General features: G+C 41.4%; 1 protein-coding gene across 1 annotated transcript in view; it reads right to left on the reverse strand.

Annotated features, from left to right (window-relative positions):
- The window catches only part of Top6bl (TOP6B like initiator of meiotic double strand breaks), an 83,463-nt gene that overhangs the window by 15,114 nt on the left and 47,846 nt on the right, over positions 1 to 20,503 (reverse strand). The window contains exons 5-10 of the mRNA XM_075973051.1: positions 15,407 to 15,490; positions 12,238 to 12,293; positions 11,853 to 11,924; positions 11,084 to 11,279; positions 5,958 to 6,105; positions 2,731 to 2,877 (exon numbers count right to left, since the gene is read on the reverse strand). Of these exons, the coding sequence (XP_075829166.1) occupies positions 2,731 to 2,877; positions 5,958 to 6,105; positions 11,084 to 11,279; positions 11,853 to 11,924; positions 12,238 to 12,293; positions 15,407 to 15,490 (703 nt within the window). The remainder of the gene's footprint in view (positions 1 to 2,730; positions 2,878 to 5,957; positions 6,106 to 11,083; positions 11,280 to 11,852; positions 11,925 to 12,237; positions 12,294 to 15,406; positions 15,491 to 20,503) is intronic.

The following is a 20,503-nucleotide window of genomic DNA, read 5'->3' on the forward strand; positions in this document are numbered from 1 at the left end:
CTTTTTAAAATTCAAAACTTCATGTTTATCTGTATATATGCATGCATGTATGTATACGTACATGCCTCCAGGTGTCCACAGAGGCCAGACGAGGGTGTTAAACCCCTTCCTGGAACTTGAGACACAGGCAGTTGTAAGACACTGTACATAGGTGCTGGGAACCAGACTCTGGTCCTCTCCAAGAGCAGTGATTGCTCTTAACCACAGATCTATCTCTTCAGACCTGGCAGTGATTTTTGTTTTGAGACAGGATCTCACTATTCAGTTCAGGCTAGCCTGGAACTGACTATATAGACAGGATGCCTTCAAACTCACAGTGATCTACCGCCTGATTTAAAAACATATGTCACGCGGTGAGTGGTGGTGTTGCACACCTTTAGTTCCAACATTGGGAGGTGGGGGGAGCAGAGACAGGTGGATCTCTGAGTTTGAGGCCAGTCTGGTCTACAGAGTCAGTTCCAGGGCTACAGACAGAACCCCTTTCTCAAAAATAAATAGATATATAGATAGATGAATAAATAAAAATTAAAAAAGCATGTGCCACCACACCTGGATTTCTATTTATTTTATTATTGTTTTTTTAGCAGTGAATATTTAAGTGGTTTTGTTGTTGTTGTTGTTGTTCTTGTTGTTTTGAGACAGGGTTTCTCTGTGTAGCCCTGGCTGTTCTGGAACTAGCTCTGTAGACCAAGCCTTGAACTCACAGAGATCCACCTGCCTCTGCCTCCTGGTGCTGGGATTAAAGGCATGTGCTACCACTTCCCAGCAGTAGCGAATTTTTAAATCTACAACTGAGTATAGTTACTGAGAAGCTGCAGGCCTGTGGAGACATGCTGACCAGAGGCATATAGATTGTTCTGGTACAATACAAACTGTTTTTAGGGCACCTGAGTTCTTTGGATATGTTAAATAGGACTTAGAACATGGTGTCAGACTCAAACTGTCCTCTGGCAAGCATTTTAAAAATGCCAGGAAGTAACAGATCTTAGGTCTCATGTGGGCATTGAGCCTCTTAAAGGCCTTTGGTATTACCTAGTTTAACAGTTCGTGTTAGAGATTGGGAAGGGAGGCTCAGATGGTTTCTGTGACTTGATTTTTAAACATCACGAGGGAAGCTGGAATCAGCACAAAGGAAAGCTGTTTGACTTCTACCCCAAGTCCTTTCCACGGCTCCGCTTCTCAGTTTGTCTGTGGGTACATGCCCCAGGTATGAGGTAAGAGGCAGTGGCTGGCACTTTTGCTTTTCTGCTCTGGGTTTTTATTATTCATGATACATTGAGTCTCTTTTCTTTCTCATTCTCTTGGCCTTAATCAATGAAGCAGGGGCACCAAAGAACATTGGCTTCTGAGTTGACAGTTTGATCCCAGGAAAGCAGTACTTCCTCCTCTGGATGTGCACACACCAGGAAGGGAAAAAGAGGTTTGGAAGGTAAGCAGGTAACAGGAAGAATTAATCTCATATTTGACAGCCATGAAATCTGGCACCAGTCACTGAGAGCTTCCGATCTGGGTTATAGGCAGTCTTGTTTCACCTGTGGTGCAGGGAGAACCAACACCATACTATGAAGAACACAATGAAGGTAGAGCCTCCATAGCTCATGGAGAAAGGAGCACCCAAAAGGAGGCTTATAGATTTTTCCTGAAGCAAGTCTAGGTGCCATTTCTTGTAACTTTCCTTGATGTGGGATTCTCTTCTGTATGCTGGTGAATGTTTTATTCTATTGGTTAATAAAGAAGCTGCATTGGCCTACCAGCAAGGCAGGAATTCCAAGTAGATAGAGGAGAAAAGAAGATAGAGTCAGGGAGATGCCATGTAGCTGCTGCAGGAGACAGATGCTGGATGCCAGATTGAACCTTACTGGTAGGCTACAACTACGTGATGATACACAGATTATTAGAAATGGGTTAATTTAAGATGTAAAAGCTAGCTAGAAATACCCTTAAGCTATTGGTCAAGCAGAGTTGTAATTAATATAGTTTTATGTGTGATTATTTGGGTCTGGGTGGCTGGGAAACAAACAGGCAGCCTCTGCCATCAGAACGGCACCCAACATGGGGCCGACTACATCCACATAAAACCAGAGAGCTTAGGAAGGAATTCTAGGCACAAAAGAACAGAGTTAAGTACAATTTCTTGGTAGCTGCATTTTTTTTTCAGATAGGTTCTGTTTGCTGGTGATGAGGATGGGTCAACATTTTCTCAGTTTAGGAATGTGTTATCAACTTTTAAAACTTACTTCCTAGGGTTCATTGAATTAAAGCATGTGATTAAAACACTCAAAAGGCTTCCAAATTTTATTACATCTGAGGATCACTTGAGAATCAAGTGACAGAAATGTATATTTCAATCATTCTAGATTTCTACAATATATAGCAAAAATAATAAATTAACTTGACCCAGGAAGTTGTACATCTTCAAATAGCCTAGGTGATTCAGGTATTTATGTTTTGTGTTCCACAAGCTAAAGCCACCATGTTACCCAGCAGGAGGAGAACCTTTCTCATAACAGGTTACTCTGCACCTGATGGACACATACCAAAGCACTCCTAACTGCACTTGCACGGAGACAGGCTTCTTCCCTTGATTTCATCTAGAAAGGCAGTGATAATTCTTTACATATTACACAACTATCTAATTTAGACAGATATATGCATTATTCATATAGTCCTTTCTTTATCCACTTAGCACTTGGCACACCCAACCTGGCTGCTGTATTTTCCCAAACATACCCCAGACTTCTGCTTGCTGGACTGGGAATCCACTGTGGAAATCTACAAATAGGAAAAGTAGCAGAGCTGGTCCCGCTGAGTCCACATCCTGAGACTGATTCCTCTCACTGGGCTCCACTCGATAACTCACATCGGGAATCACCAAATCTAAAGAAAAAGATAACAGGAGAATTTATAAGGTAAACAAGCCCCTTATACCCTGAGTGACACAGAACCATATTGTGACTGAGAAGGAACTACTAGGTCTACATTCAAATAGTCTGTTCCACTCCCGAATCTGCTCCTCTACCCACATTATGGAAACAAAATAATAATGACTTACATGAAGAACATTAAAATAGCCAGGTATATAAAGTACAAAGGAAATAGCAGCCTTGTGCATTTACTATGGAAGCATTACACAAAAAATTCATTTATTTCTTGTGTAACATTTTTTTCCTTTTGAGAAAGGCTCTCACTATGTACTGCTGTTGGGCCTGAAACTTGATATGTAAACCAGGCTTGTTGGGGGCTATGGACCCCCAGACCCTGAATTTCCTGTAAACAACTTGTTATACTTGCAGCTGCTCTGATCAAAACAACTTGTTTTCCTGTGTTTGCATCTGCTCTGAGCACAAGACCCTCAGGAGTTCCTGATGGCAGGGAAGTGGTTTCTGGTGGGTTTGGCCGGGGCTTATATATCCCTATATAAGCTGCCCTGGAACACAATAAAGGGGGCATTCTTGGGGAATTCAAGGATGACCCATTTCTCTGTCTCTGTGTGTATGTGTGTGTCAATCTCCAGGCCCTGTAGTGCAGGCGGTACGCTACAGGCGTAGTACTGTAGTACAGGTACTACAGGACCGTGATACTAGTCGTAGCTCGGATACTACACAGGCTGGTTTTGACTCAGATAATTCACCTGCTCTGCCTTCAATGTGCTGAGATTAAAGGCGTGGTCACCACACCTGGACATCTTGTGGACCTTCCTTAAATAAGTTATTTAACAAGCATCCCCTATAAATGGAGTTACAGACAGTTTTGCTGTGCCATGTGGGTGCTGGGAATCGAACCTGTGCCATCTGGAAGAACAGGCAGTGCTCTTAACCACTGAGCCATCTCTCTAGCCCAAATATTTTTTTAATATTTATTTTATGTGTCAGTGTTCTGCTTGTATTTGCATATATATACCACATGTGTACAGTGCCTATGGAGATGAGAAGAGGCTGTCAGATCCTCTGGAACGGGAGTAACAGACAGGTGTGAGCTACCGTGTGAGTGCTGAGGACTGAACCCAGGTCCTCTGCAAGAGCAGCAAATACTCTTCACCACGAGCCGTCTGTCTCTCAAGCCCCTTCCTGTGAACCTTCTAAGGTAGGTCTGGCTACAAAGAGGCAGAGGTCAAATTTCAACTTGAGTAATAATGTTCCAGGTAACGTACTATAAGCCAGGTGCCATGCTAAATTCCTTGAATGTCCTTTCTCAAGATTTAGACTTCATAACGCTCTTGAGGAAGACCTATTGTTACAACATTTTACAAGTAAGAAAAGAGGCACAGTCTGGTAAAGTGCCTTGTCCAGTCTGAGCTTATGAATGGTAGAACTGAGTTGTCCACCTTGACAGATCAACTTCAAATCTGTGTTCTTAATGCTAGATGCCCCCTTTAAAATTCCATAACGGTAGTTCCACACCCATATCCACAAGGAAGGGTATCTCCCTGTGGATCCTAGTTCTGTCCTTTAAGAACTAAAGGACAGAGCATGGTGTGGCAGCATGCTCCTATAATCTTAGTACTTGGGAAACCAAATACTAGTACAAGGAGGATTACAGCAAGCTGATTACAGCAAGCCTATGTCACACAGTTTGACAGTGTGTGACTCTGTCTCAAAAGGTAAAGAAGAAAATGAATGTGAGAAATGAGGGTGTTTTCCTGTATTATTCATTTACAAAGTTAACTGACCAAGGTTGACACCGTAAACTGTAGAAACAATGGAAACCAATAAAGTCTAAGAATAAAAATGAAAGTGGCAGAGATAACGAGGGCTAGGGCTCTGGCTCAATTGGCAGAGTGCTGCCTAGCATACATGAAACTCTGGGTTCAATCAAGTATAGGCTACAATGAGATCAAACCTCAATTGTTTTTGTAAAATAAGATCCCAGAAATCCAGTTAGGCCTTCCTTCCAGTCAAGACCCATGACATCCCACCTGTTAAGTAAGACTGCAAATCATTTCCTCTCAAAATGCTTACTCCAGAGACTGTCCTAGGATGCTTCCTCTCAAACCATCTTCTGGATAACTGTCCTCTCAAGAACAAAGACCCTTCTGTGGAGGCTGATGTCTTAGATACCTTCAAGATGCTGCCTTATCCTAAGATGCAGCAATCTTTTCATGCTAGTGAAAATCCTAGAACATCCTTTTCTCTGCTGACCATCAAATAGACAAGCTCAGAACCATAAACCTCCAAGACTGTCCTCATGGTTGCAGCCCTACTCCCCAATTGTATTTATTGATCCAGTCACTAACCATTCAATTTAATAAGTATGCTAATCGATTATATGTGTATGTGTTTGCATATCCATGTGCCATGGTGCATGTGTGGAAGTCAGAGGACAACATGCAAGCTAGAGCTCCCCTTCTACCTGTGGTCCCAGGGAGAAAACTCAGGCCGTCAGGGCTTGGATCAAGTACCTTTACCTACTGAGCCATCTCACTGATGCCAACCTTTCAACGTTTAGTACAACTCACCCCAAATTAACATGATTAGACCCTATATGAGTACCATGGCCAGATTTCTATGTTTAACGCTCTTGCAGCTGGCATTTGTGTTGCATTTAATTTCTTCAGGTAGTTTTCTGTGTACTAACACTCATTTCAGTAAGAATCATTTCTCTTCCACGTACAGAAGGGTTGTTGTTCCCTCATCCACTGTTCTGAAGCTCCCAAACTGACAAATGAGTATGACCGAAGCCTTCCAAGAAAGGCCCTGGGAAAAGCACGAGACAGGGAGGCACCAGCGGAAGTGAGAGAAAAGTGTCAGACTCTGTGCCAAAGCAGGCCCTCACTGAGTTTGTATGGGACACTTAGAACTCTGCCTTGTTCTAAGTGGACTTTCAAATGTGGTCAGATCCCATCCTCTTGTTAAACCAGAGTATTATTACTAGGTCCTATTTTCACAGACATTTGCTTATATATTCATTTCTCTAATTCTTTGTGTTTCTAAATTTTAGTACAAAATATAGATACATACCTGTATCCAAATTGATATCCAAAGTGGGCACCATAAACAAATTGTGTTTCTTCCAGTCAATGAAATAGGAGGTATCTCTGAAGACAGTGATACTTGGCTGCTCCTGATCTGATATCAGAGGCAGACCCAAAGGCCCATATAGAAATATGTATAGCAGCTAAAGAAAACTGTCAAACTTTTCTTACAACTACATACTCATATAAAACAAACTTACATACTGGCCTGGTTCACACCACAGGAATAAGCACATATGCTATCAATTACATGTTTGTCTTTTTCCAAATTACAGACGGGAATGATGCACGGGAGCTCTACCAGGATCCTCAGATTTTTGCAGGGGGTAACTGAATGACAATTTATTGATTCATCTTATTCATCTGATCATAAATGTGAGTGGCATCACAAGCTAAACACAACGCTAGGTTCTAGAGGTATGGAGATGAGTAACTAGTATCTGTACTCAAGTTTTCCATATTTTAGTGTAGTGCACACAAAAAACCTAGTAAATCGCAATACAAGGTAGTACATACTTGTATAGAGCTGCATACAAAGGAGTGTTTTCTAGAAAGTAATTGAGTGTATTTGGATTGAGAGAAACTTCACGCTTTATACAACCCTATTCTTTTTTTCTCCTCTGTGTAGCTTTGGAGCCTGTCCTGGCACTCACTCTGTACCCCAGGCTGGCCTCAAACTCACAGAGATTCATCTGCCTCTGCTCCCAAGTGCTGGGATTAAAGGCGTAGACCACCACTGCTGGCCCAACCCTATTCTTCAACCAAGACAAAGGCCTTGAAATAATCTCTCCCCTTTGGACTCCTGCTTTCTTAGGCTCCTGCCCTGGATGTGGTTTCTTGATATGTCTCAGCACTTGACGTTCCTTGGTGGGCAAGGGGATGTCTATATGCTACAGAATGAAATGTTTTAGAAAGACAGAACAAAGGGAGAATGAACTCTCAAAGCCTCTCTCACAGATCTCAGCAGGCATTAGCATAGGAACTAAGGCCACTACACTCACTGCTCAGGGTCAGAAGATCTTTTAATTACTTCACATACAATGTGAAGAATAAAAAAATAGAGTGTCTGGAATCCAAGTATATGGTTGCCTTATGATTTGATATTTTTTCTGCATAGCCCTGGCTGTTGTGGGATTCACTCTGTAGACTAGGCTGGCCTTGAACTCAGAGATCCACCTGCTTTTGCCTTCTGAGTGCTGGGATTAAGCTATGTGCCATCACCACCCAGCTAGTGTTTTATTTTTAAAAATCATTTTTATTTTATTTGTGTGGGTGTTTTGTCTGCATGTATAGCTGTGTGGCACATGCATGCAGTGCCTGTAAAGGCCAGAAAAGGGCATTGGTTCCCCTGGAACTGGAGTTACACACAGTTGTGAACTGCTATGTGGGAGCTGGAAATTGAACCCAGTTCCTCTGGAAGAGCTGCTAGTGTTCTTAACCACTAAGCCGTCTCTTCAGCCTCATCCTTGTTTGAGACAGGGTTTCATGTACCCTAGCCTGGCCTCAAACTGTGTAGCTAAGGATGACCTTGAACTTTTGATCCTGTATTCAATACCTGAGCACTGAGATTACAGGTGTATTCTGCTATAGCCAGTTTATATGGTACTGGAGTCCACATGAAAGGCTTTGAGCATTCTAGTCAAGCAGTCTACCGACTGAACTGTATTACCAGCCCTTAACTGGACACTCCAAACCATTCACATCTAATATGAATACAGCCATGGTTGGATTTAATCTCTCCACTCATTATATGGTTTCCGTTTGTTCTCTTTACTATTTTTGGATTCTATTTTGGATTCAGTATTCTATCTCTGTTTTGACATATTAGTCATGACTCACTGGTTCAGCCTTTAAAATTTTATCAGGATTCAACAGTTGACAAATATAGAAGAATCTAATAATACACTTGCATTTCTTCCTGATTGGCCCATGTTATTGTTGTCAAGTAAGATTTGGAGGTAGATCAAGATATACATGCATGAAACTGTCAAAGAATACTTTTTTATTTTTGAGACAGGGTTTCTCTCTGTAGTGCATGCTATCCTGGAACTCACTCTGTAGACCAGGCTGTCCTGGAACTCACACAGATCTGCCTGCCTCTGCTTCCTGAGTGCTGGGATCAAAGGTGTGCATGCCACCACTACATGGCTAAAGAATACAAATTTTGCCTGGAAGTGGTGGCACACGCCTTTAATTTCAGCACTTGGGAGGCAGAGGCAGGTAGATCTGTGTGAGTTCCAGGCCAGCCTAGTCTACAGAGTGAGTTTCAGGACAGGCTTAAAAAAAAATACAAGCTGGGCGGTGGTGGCGCACACCTTTAATCCCAGCACTCGGGAGGCAGAGGCAGGCGGATCTCTGTGAGTTCGAGACCAGCCTGGTCTACAAGAGCTAGTTCCAGGACAGGAACCAAAAGCTACGGAGAAACTCTGTCTCGAAAATCCAAAAAAAAAAAAAAAAAAAAATTTAAAGGATTTCCTTAAGCATTTTTCTAATACTGCTTGCGAGTGAATTCCTGACTCTTCTGAATGTCTGAGAAAGTCTCAATCTTGAATCCATTGCATTTGTTTGGCGGTGGGGATTCTTGCAGGGAGGGTCTCACTCTGTATCCCAGGCATTTTCCAGCTCCAGGATCCCATGTTCTGGGATTACAGGAATGAACCATCAGGACCAGCCCTTGTCTTCATTTTGTGTGTGCATGAGGACAACCTTGGCTACCATCTTCAGATACCATCTACCCTGTTTTGAGACAGTGTCTGGCTGGCCTCAAATTTGTCAGTGAGCCCTAAGGATTCAGGAAAAAATTTCTGAACTCCAATCTGATGCCATAAAATGTGAATTTTTTCTGCTTAGCCAGATGGGGACAGAAACTGTCCTGGCTTTGTGTGGGCCAGCGCTGGCCTGTCTGCAGCTCTGTACTGTGCATTTCTCTTCAGTTTTCTTGTAAGTTCTAGCTGCCTGACTCTCAGATCATCTCAGCTCAGATCCACCAGACTCTAGATGAGTGTCCCTGCCTGCTCTGCAGCCTGGAGATTTTCTCTGGCAGTCTGGCAAGGCAATCTAAGTTTTCTCTTTAGAACACTGTCCTGCGCATGTTATATAACAGCACTGATATTTGCCTTGAAAAAAAAAATGGTCATCTACTTTGTGTTGAACAATTTTAATCCATAATTTTGGGGTTTTCTAGGGCCACTGTAGAGGTCACACTGGAATTAAAATAATGGTAATAAAGAGGGGACAGCATTTACTTCTATCATGAAAATTAGTGGATAGAAAAACAGAAAGCAAAGCCTAGGTCCTTCTGCATTTCAGCTGCCTGTCGACAGAAAGTGTCCTTTGTCTTCCAGAGATGTTTCAGTTTCATGAGGTCCTATTTATTAACTGTCGATCTTAGTGCCTGTACTGTGGTGTTCCACTCAGGAAGTTATCTCCAGTGCCAATGTGTTCAAGATTATTCCTCTCTTTCTCTTCTAACAGGTTCAGTGTATCTGGATTTATGTTGAGGTCTTTGATCCATTTGGACTTGAGTTTTGTGTAGGGTGATAGATATGGATCACTTTGCACTCTCCTACATGCTGACATCCAGTTAGACCAGCACCATTGTTGAAAATGCTTTCTTTTTCTATTGGATAATTTTGGCACCTTTGTCAAAAATTAGGGATCCATAAGTGTGTGGATTTGTGTCTGGCTCTTCGGTGAAGTGAGAGACAGGGGACTGAGTATGAAGCACAATGGGAGATTGATGAGGCAGAAGGTGGGCAAAGACCCACAGTAGTCAAAAATATTTACCTGCTTTGTGAACAACATTAAACACCCTATGGTTTACAATGATAAGTTAAAATATTATTACTAATCAGGTCTGGCAGTGGTGGTGCGTGTCTTTAACCCCAGCACTTGGAAAGAAGAGTTGGAAACCAGCATGATCTACAGAGGAAGTTCCAGGACAGTCAGGACTACATAGAGAAACCTTGTCTCAATATAGATAGATAGATAGATAGATAGATAGATAGATAGATAGATAGATAGATAGATAGATAGATAGATAGTTGAGCCAACCCACTTGTCTAGTCACTGAAAACATGTAATGTCTAATGGTCCCAGTCTGTGCACATGGAAGGTAACCTGGGGAGCTATACACCACTATAAAATTGAAGTCCTTCATGCCTGCACAACACACACATTTATTTTGTATGGTACTGCAACATGAGGTGGTCATCTACAAAATTCCCACTGTTACAAAAACAAAAACTTAAAACTCATGATGCTTTAATTAAGTTTACAGCTTTGTGCTGAGCCATATTCATAGCTATCCTGGGACACATGACATCACAGCCACAGGTTGTACATCCCTGTGTGAGGAGCTTCTCATGGACTATAGTTCTCCACCACAGCAGGAGAAAATCAATCCACAAGATGCTCTCATTTTTACTTTAAAGCTGAGGAAGCAGAGTTAGGTTGTTTAAATCAGCTGCTCAGCTGCTTCTGTCACACAGCATTTACACCCCTGTAAATGCTCAAAAAGGCACATAGAACATTCACTCGTGGGATAAACCAGGGGTGGTGGCTCACATCTATAATCCTAGCACTTGGGAGATGGAGGCAAAGAACCAAGAACATCTAACGGTAAGTTTGAATTTAGCCTGGAATATAAAAACAAACCAACAAAACCACTCCTTACCCCAGGCTCTCCCAACTTCAGTCATGAATACTGGTTTTCTTATGTGAAGTTCTTCAGGTGTTAACTTTTGCCTAAACACATAGTTTTAACTCAGGACTTATTAGCTCTTACTCCACTTCACTCACTTATTTAGGAAACACTACCTTTTCTCCTAGAGCACTCAACGTGCTGTGTGAGTTCCTCTTGTCAATCATAGAAATGCAGATCACATTCCTTAGTAAGGCAGGCGGGATCTACCATCCTCCACCCCAGCCATCTTCTGGTCTCATCTCTACCTCTCACTGTTGTGGTCTCAAGCCTAACAGTTACACTGAGTTAGACTTTTATACAAATCACACAGGGTTACAGATAAATAATTCATATATTAAGACTTGCCTAAAATTAGAATTAAAAAATTCATCTTCAAAGGAAATTGGATAGAACCTGTCAAAGGATATGGAAACTGAAGAAATCCTATCCCGTTGGCTGGAGAAGACCTTGGGGCTTGGGCACAGAGCAGCAGCTGGAGTCAGCGCCAGTTTTCCCAGCAAGCCCATGTCAGACATGCCATCAGGGATGGACAGTAGAGCTGGATGTCCTAGCACAGGGTGGATTCTGCTGCAGTGCGATTCAGTTGAATTCAGTTTTGGCTTACTATTAAAAAACATACAAGACAAATTTGACTTTTTTCTTCAAGAAATTATTTAATGGGCATTTAAAATTCCTTAACTGCTCAGGATACACATAGCCCTATGACCTGCCATGTCATCTTATCTGCATAAGATCAGAAAAATTAGCATTGCAAAGACTATTATCATGGCTCCTGTTTATGTTGTCTCTCATGATAGTTGCTTACTCTCAAATTGTATTTTCTCCAATACAATTATACTCTACAGTTCCAAGCATATGTTTCCAAACATTCAAAGACCAGCCTTGTGTGTGACGACTGTGAGCAAATGGTCTAAAACTGACCCCATGACACCTGAGAGTCTACTTCTGTGCACACTATACTTTCCTCTGCTAGGCCTGAGGTCACTGTTAAGTCAGAACAATGAGAAAAATTAAACTCTCATCCTCTCCAACAAAGGAGGCGGTGGATTTGTTTTCCCCCACAGTTCTCTTCTAAACAAAAGAAATACAAGCAAAGAAGAGAAAACAGGAGGGGAATTGTGGGAGAGGAGGAGAGAGAAGAAAAGAAAAGGCATGGAGATCATTTCTAGCTTCTACCTCACATAATGCTGAAAGCCCACAACAAGAGTGATGCCATTGGACAGTCTCAAAATAGGCTCGTTCTCTGCCCTGCAAAACAAAACAAAGAAAAAAGTCATCTTTCAAATTAGTCTCTAGTTGGCTCATGACACTACCACCCAGAGATCGCTGGGATTCAGCAACCAAAAACCAAAAGGAAAACCACAACTTTTATGCTCATTCCCCCAGTGAAAGGGAGAAACATGTAAGGAACGAACATACTTATTTGCTAAAAACTAATATGTGAGGGTCTCAGGATTAGTTTCAAGGAGATTTTGGACTAAGAAATCAAACTGTAAACCTGCTAGAAGCACAGGGCAATCATGCTTAAAAGTCATTCAGAGCCATAAAATCGTTTACAGACCCAAAGATCTCTGCAGAGAGGATCCCATTCACCGTCAAACCGAAATTAAACTTGAGCTGCAAAACAATAAACGAAGGGTAAGATTTCATTCTAGTCGAGGTTGAGATTAAAAAATGTCCACACAGAGAGCAGTAGAAACTACCAGAGAAGTGTTGCTGCTCACACCCCCAACCTGCAGGACCAGAAGAGGCCTCAGTGGAGTGCAGGGATCTCAGGGAACCACCAGAAAAGGATTTAAAACCTCCCCTCCTGTACAGACCAGACCCCCTGCTAACACTGAGGCTCAGAAACCAGTCCCCCTCACCCTGGCCCCCACAGCACCACACAGAACCTGCTGGAGTCAGAGGACTTATGAGTGCTTCCTTTTCAACTCAGCAAAGCTGTGCAAGTAATTTGCTCCACAAAGACTCTTACTTCTTACTGCTGTTTCTTACTCTTGCATGTATATCTTGGGACTGTTTTAAACGCTTTTGTTTGTATTGTTCAGTTTGGTTTTAGGATTGTTTGTGCTTCTCACCCAGCTTGCTCCAGGACACCTGCATCTCTTATGCTCCCTCCACCCCCATCCCATTTCTCTTCCTTTTCCTCTCATCCTCACCCTTTCCTCGTACATCTTAACTGTAATCTTCCAGATATAAAAATTCCAACTTCCCCCTCCCAGCTACTTTATCTACATCAGTTATTTTCAAAATCTCATCCTTACTTCTTATCCTTATCCACTCTCCTTCCCTCCCACTTCTAATCTTTTGCAAATCGACTTTAAAATTTTTTAATTATCTGTATATATTCATTTTGGTGTGGTGCCACCAGAGGCCAGAGAGGGTGTCAGATCCCCTGGAGCTAGAGTTACAAATAGTTATGAGCCACCTGATATGAGCGCTAGGAACTGAACTCAGGTCCTCTTGCAAAAGCACATACTGCTCTTCGTTTTACAGAACATCAGAAGTGGGAAGGAAGACAATGTGTGCTTAACCACGGAACCATCTCTCTTGCTCCCAACTCACCATCTTACTAAAATCTGAGTAGGTTTCCATACCATTCTTGGTTGTTTATCTCTAGCAATTATGAAGTAAGGGAATACTATTGTTAATTGGCTAGAATGGCATTTGCATAGCAATATAAAACAGCTGAGCTGTGGCTGCTCTTCTAGTTAAAATCCTAAGAATACAGAACTTACACCAGGTACCCTTGAGCTCCTGGACTGAGGATTATTCTCTGAAGTAGATATTGAACTCTATCACATCAGAGTCCTACTTGAAAATTGTGAACAGTTCAACTGAAGCAATGTAGCTGGTTAAAAATAAAAACAAGCAATGAAATAACACCAGATGATAAATCCTAATGCAGTGGCAAAGTAAGTAGAAATGACTAAGACATGATAACACCTCCAAAATTACTAATCCTATAAAATTCCATCTAAGGTAAGTGAGGTAGATGAGTTCCTAGACAGAACTCAAAAGAATGATTATAAGGGTTCAAAGACACAAACAGATGAATGAAATCAGGAAGGCAATGCATGATATAAAAGAGGGAACCCACAAAAGGACATACTCAAGAAAAACAAGCAGAAACACTAGAAAAAAATAGTAAGTTAAATAAAAGAACTATGGAAAGTCTCTTCAATATACTAGGTCATGGAGAGAGCAAAATGTCTGTGCTTGAAGACAAAGTGGAGAAACTGGACCAATTCAATAAGGACAAAGATAAGTAAGTGAAAATACCATCAGACAGACACACAAATAAACCACATCAGAATAATAGTTAAGCAAGAGAAGAATAGGAAAAACAAGTACTACAAAATCAATAAAATGATAGGAATCAATACACACCTCTCATTAGTAACTCTGAATATTAATGGTCTCAATTTCCCCCCAAAAGGAAAAGACTAGTAGATTGGACCAATAACTAGGAATCATTTGTTTGTTGGCTTCACAAACTTCATCTCAAAAAACAGCAACTTCACCCTTAAGTTGAAAGTCAGGTGTTCCAAGTAAATGCACCTAGGAAACAGGCAGATGTTACCCTTCTAATACTGACCAAACAGATTTCAAACAAAAATGAGTGAGAAAAACACACGAGGTCACTGGTTAAGGAAAACAATCTGTCAAGAGAATATAACATTTTAAACTTATATGCTCCAAATACAGGTGCACACGATTCCATAAAACAAAATGTAACTAGATGTAAAATCACAGATTAATAGTAGTGGGTACCTTCAATACTCTTACCAATAGATAGGCAATCTAAAAAAAAGAATAGATAATCTGAACCAAATAACATCATAGATAATGAACTTAACAGAGATCTACAGAATATTCAATTCTGCAAATTGCAGGAACTTTCTCTAAAAAACAACATGGGTTAGGACACAAAGTCTTAAATACAGGAAAACTGATCTAATTCTTTGTGTTCTATCTGATCACAATGGACTAACACTACACCCCTACAACAGGGAAAACCCTAGAACACATAGAATCATGGAGAGCAAACAACACACTACTGAATGATGAGTGGCCTTACAATAAGGAAATAAAGATGTTCCTCGAGACAAATGAAAATGAACACAACGTACTGAGGTGAATGGGACTGCAGTCCTAAGAGAAGCTTAAAGCTCCACGCAACTACAGTAAGAAGTCAGAATGATCTCAAGTGACTTAACAGACAAAGAACAAGTCCCAAGTCAGCAGAAGGAAAGAAGTCACTTATAATCAGGGCAAACATTAACTACATGAAAATCAAAAAATATACATAGTTGGAATTTTGAGAAGATAAACAAGATGTAAAGTCCTAGCCAGACTAACCAACAGAAAAGACTCAAATGAATAAGACTAGAGATAAAAAAGGAACCACTACAACAGATGGCAATGCAATTTAGAGAATCATTAGGTCTTATCTATATATATATATATATATATATATATTCCTCTAAACTAGAAAATCTCAAGCTCATTATCAACCAAAATTAAACCACGGTGAGCCTGGCATGGGGTGCACACCTCTGCTCCCATGTTCAGGAGGCAAAAGCAGGCAGACCTTTGAGTTCTAGGCCAGCCTGGTCTCCATAGCAAAATCCAGACCAGCCAGGGCTACTCAGTGAGTTTCTTGTTTTGTTTTTGATTTAAAGAAACTACAGATAAATTGATACTATTTAAAGAATATATAACTTCACCTTGTGATGAACTATGATGATTTTTCGTAAAAAACGCTTTATAATCAGACAGCCTGTCATCAAACTTCGAGGATTTTCATCAACCTGTAACAATAAACACAGCCTGTAACTCCACATATGTAAACTCAACAGCACAAATAAGTTAAATAGGCATTTCTTCCTATAAGAGTAAATATTCAGGATATCCCAGCCCAAAACTCCAGTGGCAGCACCTGCTCCACCAGAGGCCAAGCTGGCAGCCAGAACTCCAGGCAAGTGCCCCCTCTACTTTCTCAGTGCCTGCCCAGCCCACCCAGAATTAGTCCTCCCCTCCTTGTTAACATATCTGATCTCCAGAGGACCCTCAGCTGGACCAAAGGATACAATGGCTGCCAGACCTTCAGCCCCAATTCAGGTGGAAAATCCCTGCTAGACCAGAGGCCACCGCAGCCATCAGAAGTCAAGCCCCCAACTTGGATGGAGATTGACCTACTCAACTACAGGCCACTCCAGCCAGAAGACCAGAGAGGAAACAGAAACCAAGGGAACAAAACACCCATCCAACAAAGGCAAACTCAGAAATTGGTACCTAGGCCTATGATTACCCCAAACCCAGATGCCTAGATGCCAGTGTAATAACACAATTAACAACAGCCAGGGCATTATGCCACCACCAGAGCCCTGTTATCCTACTACAGCAAGCCCTGAGTATTCCAACACAGTTAAAGCACAAGGAAACAACATTAAAACCAACTTTATGGCCAAGTGGTGGTGGTACACGATTTAATCCCAGCTCTCGGGAAGTAGAGGCAGGTGAATCTCTGTGGGTTCGAGGCTGAGTACCAGGACAGGCTCCAAAGCTACAGAGAAACCCTGTCTTGAACTACCCCCAAACCCCAAAACAAAACAAAAAAAACAGCTTTATGAAGATGATAAAAGTCCTTAAAGAAGAAATTAATAAATCTCTTTAAAAATCGAGGGAAAACCGAAAAATTAGAGGAAATGAATAAATCCCTTCAAGATAGTCAAGAAAAAAACAATCGAAGGAAAAAAACTGTTTAAGACCTGAAACTGGAAATAGAAGCAATAAAGAAAATACAAACAGGGAATTCTGGAAATAGAAAATCTAGATAAGTGAAGAAGAATTACAGACATCATCACCACAGCAAACACCACCAACAGAATAAAAGAGATGGAAGAGAGAGCTCAGGCATTGAAGATAACGATAGAAAAAATAGAATCATCAATCAAATAAAATGATAAATCTAAAAAAAATCATGACATAAAAATTCCAGCAAATATGGGACACTATGAAAAGACTAAACCCAAGAATAGTAGGAATAGAAGGAGAAAAATTCCAGCTCAAAGGCCAAAAAAAATTTTTAATAAAATCATATAAGAAAATTTTCCTAAAGAAGGACATGCCTTGGCCTGGAGAGATGGCTCAGAGGTTAAGAGCACTGACTGCTCTTCCAGAGGTCCTGAGTTCCATTCCCAGCAACCGCATGATGGCTCAAAACTATCTGTAATGAGATCTGGCGCCCTCTTCTGGCCTGCAGACAGAACACTGTATACATAATAAATAAATTAAAAAAAAAAAAGGACATGCCTATAAAAGTACAAGAAGCTTACAGAACACCAAATCAACTGGACCAGAAAAGAAAATTCCCCTTGCTACATAATCATCAAAACACTAAACATACGGAACAAAGAAAGAGTATTAAAATCTTCAAGGGAAAAAGGCCAAGTAACATATAAGGGCAAACCTATTAGTATTATCCTGACTTCTCAATGGAGACTCTAAGAGCTAGAAGGGCCTGGGCAGATGTCCTGCAGACTATAAAAGACTACAGATACCAGCCCAAACTACTATACCCAGAAAAACTTCCAGTCACCACAGATGAAGAGAACAAGACATTCTATGATACAGTCAAATTTAAACAATATCTATTCACAAATCCAGCTCTACATAAGGTACTAGAAGGAAAACCTGGGCCCAAGGAGGTTAACCACACCCATGAAAACACAGGAAATAAATAATCTCAAGCCAGCAAAACCAAAATGATGTGGGAAGGCCTTCTGTATATGTGTTGCTTTCATTGGTTAATGAATAAAGAAACTGCTTTGAGCCTATAGCAGGGCAGAACAGAGCTAGGCAGGGAAAACTGAACTGAATGCTGGAAGAGAGAAGGTGGGGTCAGAGAGAAACCTTGCAGCCCTGCCGGAGACAGACGCCAGATGAAAACTTGCCGGTAAACCACAGCCACTTAGCAATACACAGGTTAATAGATATGGGTTAAATTAAGATGTAAGAGCTAGTCAATAAGAAGCCAGAGCTAAAAGGCCAAGCAGTGATTTAATTAATCCAGTTTCTGAGTGATTATTTCGGGAGTCTGGGCAGCCAGGAACAAACAAGCATTTTCCTACAACACCAAAAGAAGGGAAGCATACGTGCTCATGTGCACACACAGACACACACACCCACAGAGACACATACACATACAGACACACACACACACATACACACAAACACCACCATCCCACTATCAACGAAATAACAGAAATTAACAATCATCATTGATTATTGATATCTCTCAGTATCAATGAACTCAATTCTGTAGCACAAAAACCCAGAGACAAATATTGGGGTTCATGTTGAAGATCAGAAGAGCAAAGCAGCCAACTACTAGAGAGACCTCTTACCTCTACCAGATCTTCAGACTGAAAGGTTGAGAGCCTGTCTCCATGAATCCTCAGACTCCACACTACACTGAGTTCCTGTCTCTCCCCGTTTCTATTCCTCTCTGCGCCCAGCCATGTCATTCCTGCTCCTTAGTGCTGGGAGTGTGTGACTTCTGAACACTGGGATTAAAGGTGTGAACCTACCACCACCTGGATCTGTTTCTGGATCCATTTTGTATAGTGCAGGGTAGTCTTGAACTCATAGAGATCCATCTGCTTCTGTCTCCTGAGTCACCACTCCCTGGCCTGTATGGCTGCTTTGCCCTCTGATCTTTAGGCAAGCTTTATTTATTAAAACACAAACAATATGCCACTACACAATTCCCCAATAAAAAGACATAGACTAACAGAATGGATGTGAAAACAGGATCCATCTTGCATACAAGAAACACAACTCGACATCAAAGATAGACATTACTGATGTGGATTCCCCTCGTATGCTGTGAATACCATTGGTTAATAAAGAAGCTGTTTTGGGCCTGTGATAGGATAGAGCAGAGCTAGGTGGGGAAAACTAAACTGAATGCTGGATAAAGGAGGCAGAGTAAGGGAGAAGCCATGGAGCTGCCACCAGAGACACATATGCTGAAACCTTGCTGGTAGGCCACAAACCTCGTGGTAAAATATAAAATAATGGAAATGGGTTAATTTTGGGAGTCTAGGCAGCTGGGAACCAAACAAGCAGCTTTCCACAACACATTACCTCAGAGGAAAGGGTTAGAAAAATATTTTCCAAGCAGATGGAAGCAAGTTGGTTTAGTCATTCTAATATCTAACAAAATGGACTTCAAACCAAAATTAATCAAAAGAGACGGGGAAGGAAAAATCTACCAAAATGATCTTTCAATTCTTAACATCTGTGCCCCAAATGCAAGGACACCCACATTTGTAAAGAAAACACCACTAAAGTTTAAATGACACATCGAGAATGGGAGACTTCAACACCCCATTCTCACCAATGAACAGGTCATCCAGACAAAAACTAAGCAGAAAAATAATGGAGCTAACAGAAGTTATGAACCAAATGGGCCTATCAGACTCTACAGAACATGTCACCCAAATACAAAAGAACACACCTTCTTCTCATCACTCCATGGAACATTCTCCAAAATTGACCACGTATTTGGTCACAAAGCAAGTTTCAACAGATACAAGAAAACTGAAATATCTCCCTGCATCCCATCAGACCACCATAGATTAAAGCTGTATTCTAACAACCACAAAAACAGGAAGCCCACAAATCATGGAAATTGAACAACTCTCTACTGAATGACTACTGGGTCAAGGAAGAAAGAAATATATAGAGAGAGACAGGGAGGGAGGGAGAGAGACAGGGAGGGAGGGAGGGAGGGAGGGAGGGAGAGAGGGAGGGAGAGAGGGAGGGAGAGAAAGAAAAGAAATTAAAGACTTCCTAGAATTCAATGAAAACTAATACACAACATACCCAAACTTGCCGGGCGAGGGTGGCGCACGCCTTTAATCCCAGCACTCGGGAGGCAGAGGCAGGCGGATCTCTGTGAGTTCGAGACCAGCCTGGTCTACAGAGCTAGTTCCAGGACCGGCTCCAAAACCACAGAAAAACCCTGTCTCAAAAAAAAAAAAACTTGTTATGTCATACTTGGTTGATATCTCTGGGAGGCCTGCTCTTTTTTGAAGGGAAACAGGAGGAGGAGGAGGAGGAGGAGTGGATCTTGGGAAGATAGAAAGGTGTGAGGAGGACTGGAAGGAGTGGAAGGAGAAACTGAGGTCAAGATGCAATACACAAGAGAAGAATTTTTAAAAAGTAAACATTAAGGACAGTTTTGGGATATCCATGGAGAAATGACTTGGAAAAGGAGAAATGTACAAAAAATGGAATATAGGGAATTTGATACAGGTAGAAAACCTACTTCATGGAACTTCAAGAGACAAATGAATAAAAGATTAATGTACACTCACAATGTCAAAAACCACTTTTTGGAACATATCTGGTAATTAAGACTGGTGATGAGAAAAGTAATGCTGTCTTCGGTGTCTAATGTGCTTTGGGATAATCTGTATTAAGAAGCTGAAGGAAGGGCTGGGGAGATATGGGTAGTCAGTAAACTTAGTGTCTCGTAAACATGAGGATGGATATTCGATAGCAGTTTCCTGGAGACTGAAACCGCATGGAATAAGATTGTACAGAAGCTCCAGACAGCTCAAAATAGCTCCAGGAAGTCCCTGAAACTGACCAGATGCACTAGGCTTCTTTCTCTCTCAAACAGACAAAGATTGTTGAGAGCCACTCTCAGACAACCCCAGCCACCTGGAAGAATCTGAGACCAGGCAAGCATCCTGTAAGAAACTGTAACCAGGTTAACTGCCTGGGAGAGGTTTAGGATAACTGAGCCACCT

The sequence above is a fragment of the Microtus pennsylvanicus genome, chromosome 5 (genome assembly GCF_037038515.1).
Source record: "Microtus pennsylvanicus isolate mMicPen1 chromosome 5, mMicPen1.hap1, whole genome shotgun sequence".
NCBI classification, from domain to species: Eukaryota; Metazoa; Chordata; class Mammalia; order Rodentia; family Cricetidae; genus Microtus; species Microtus pennsylvanicus.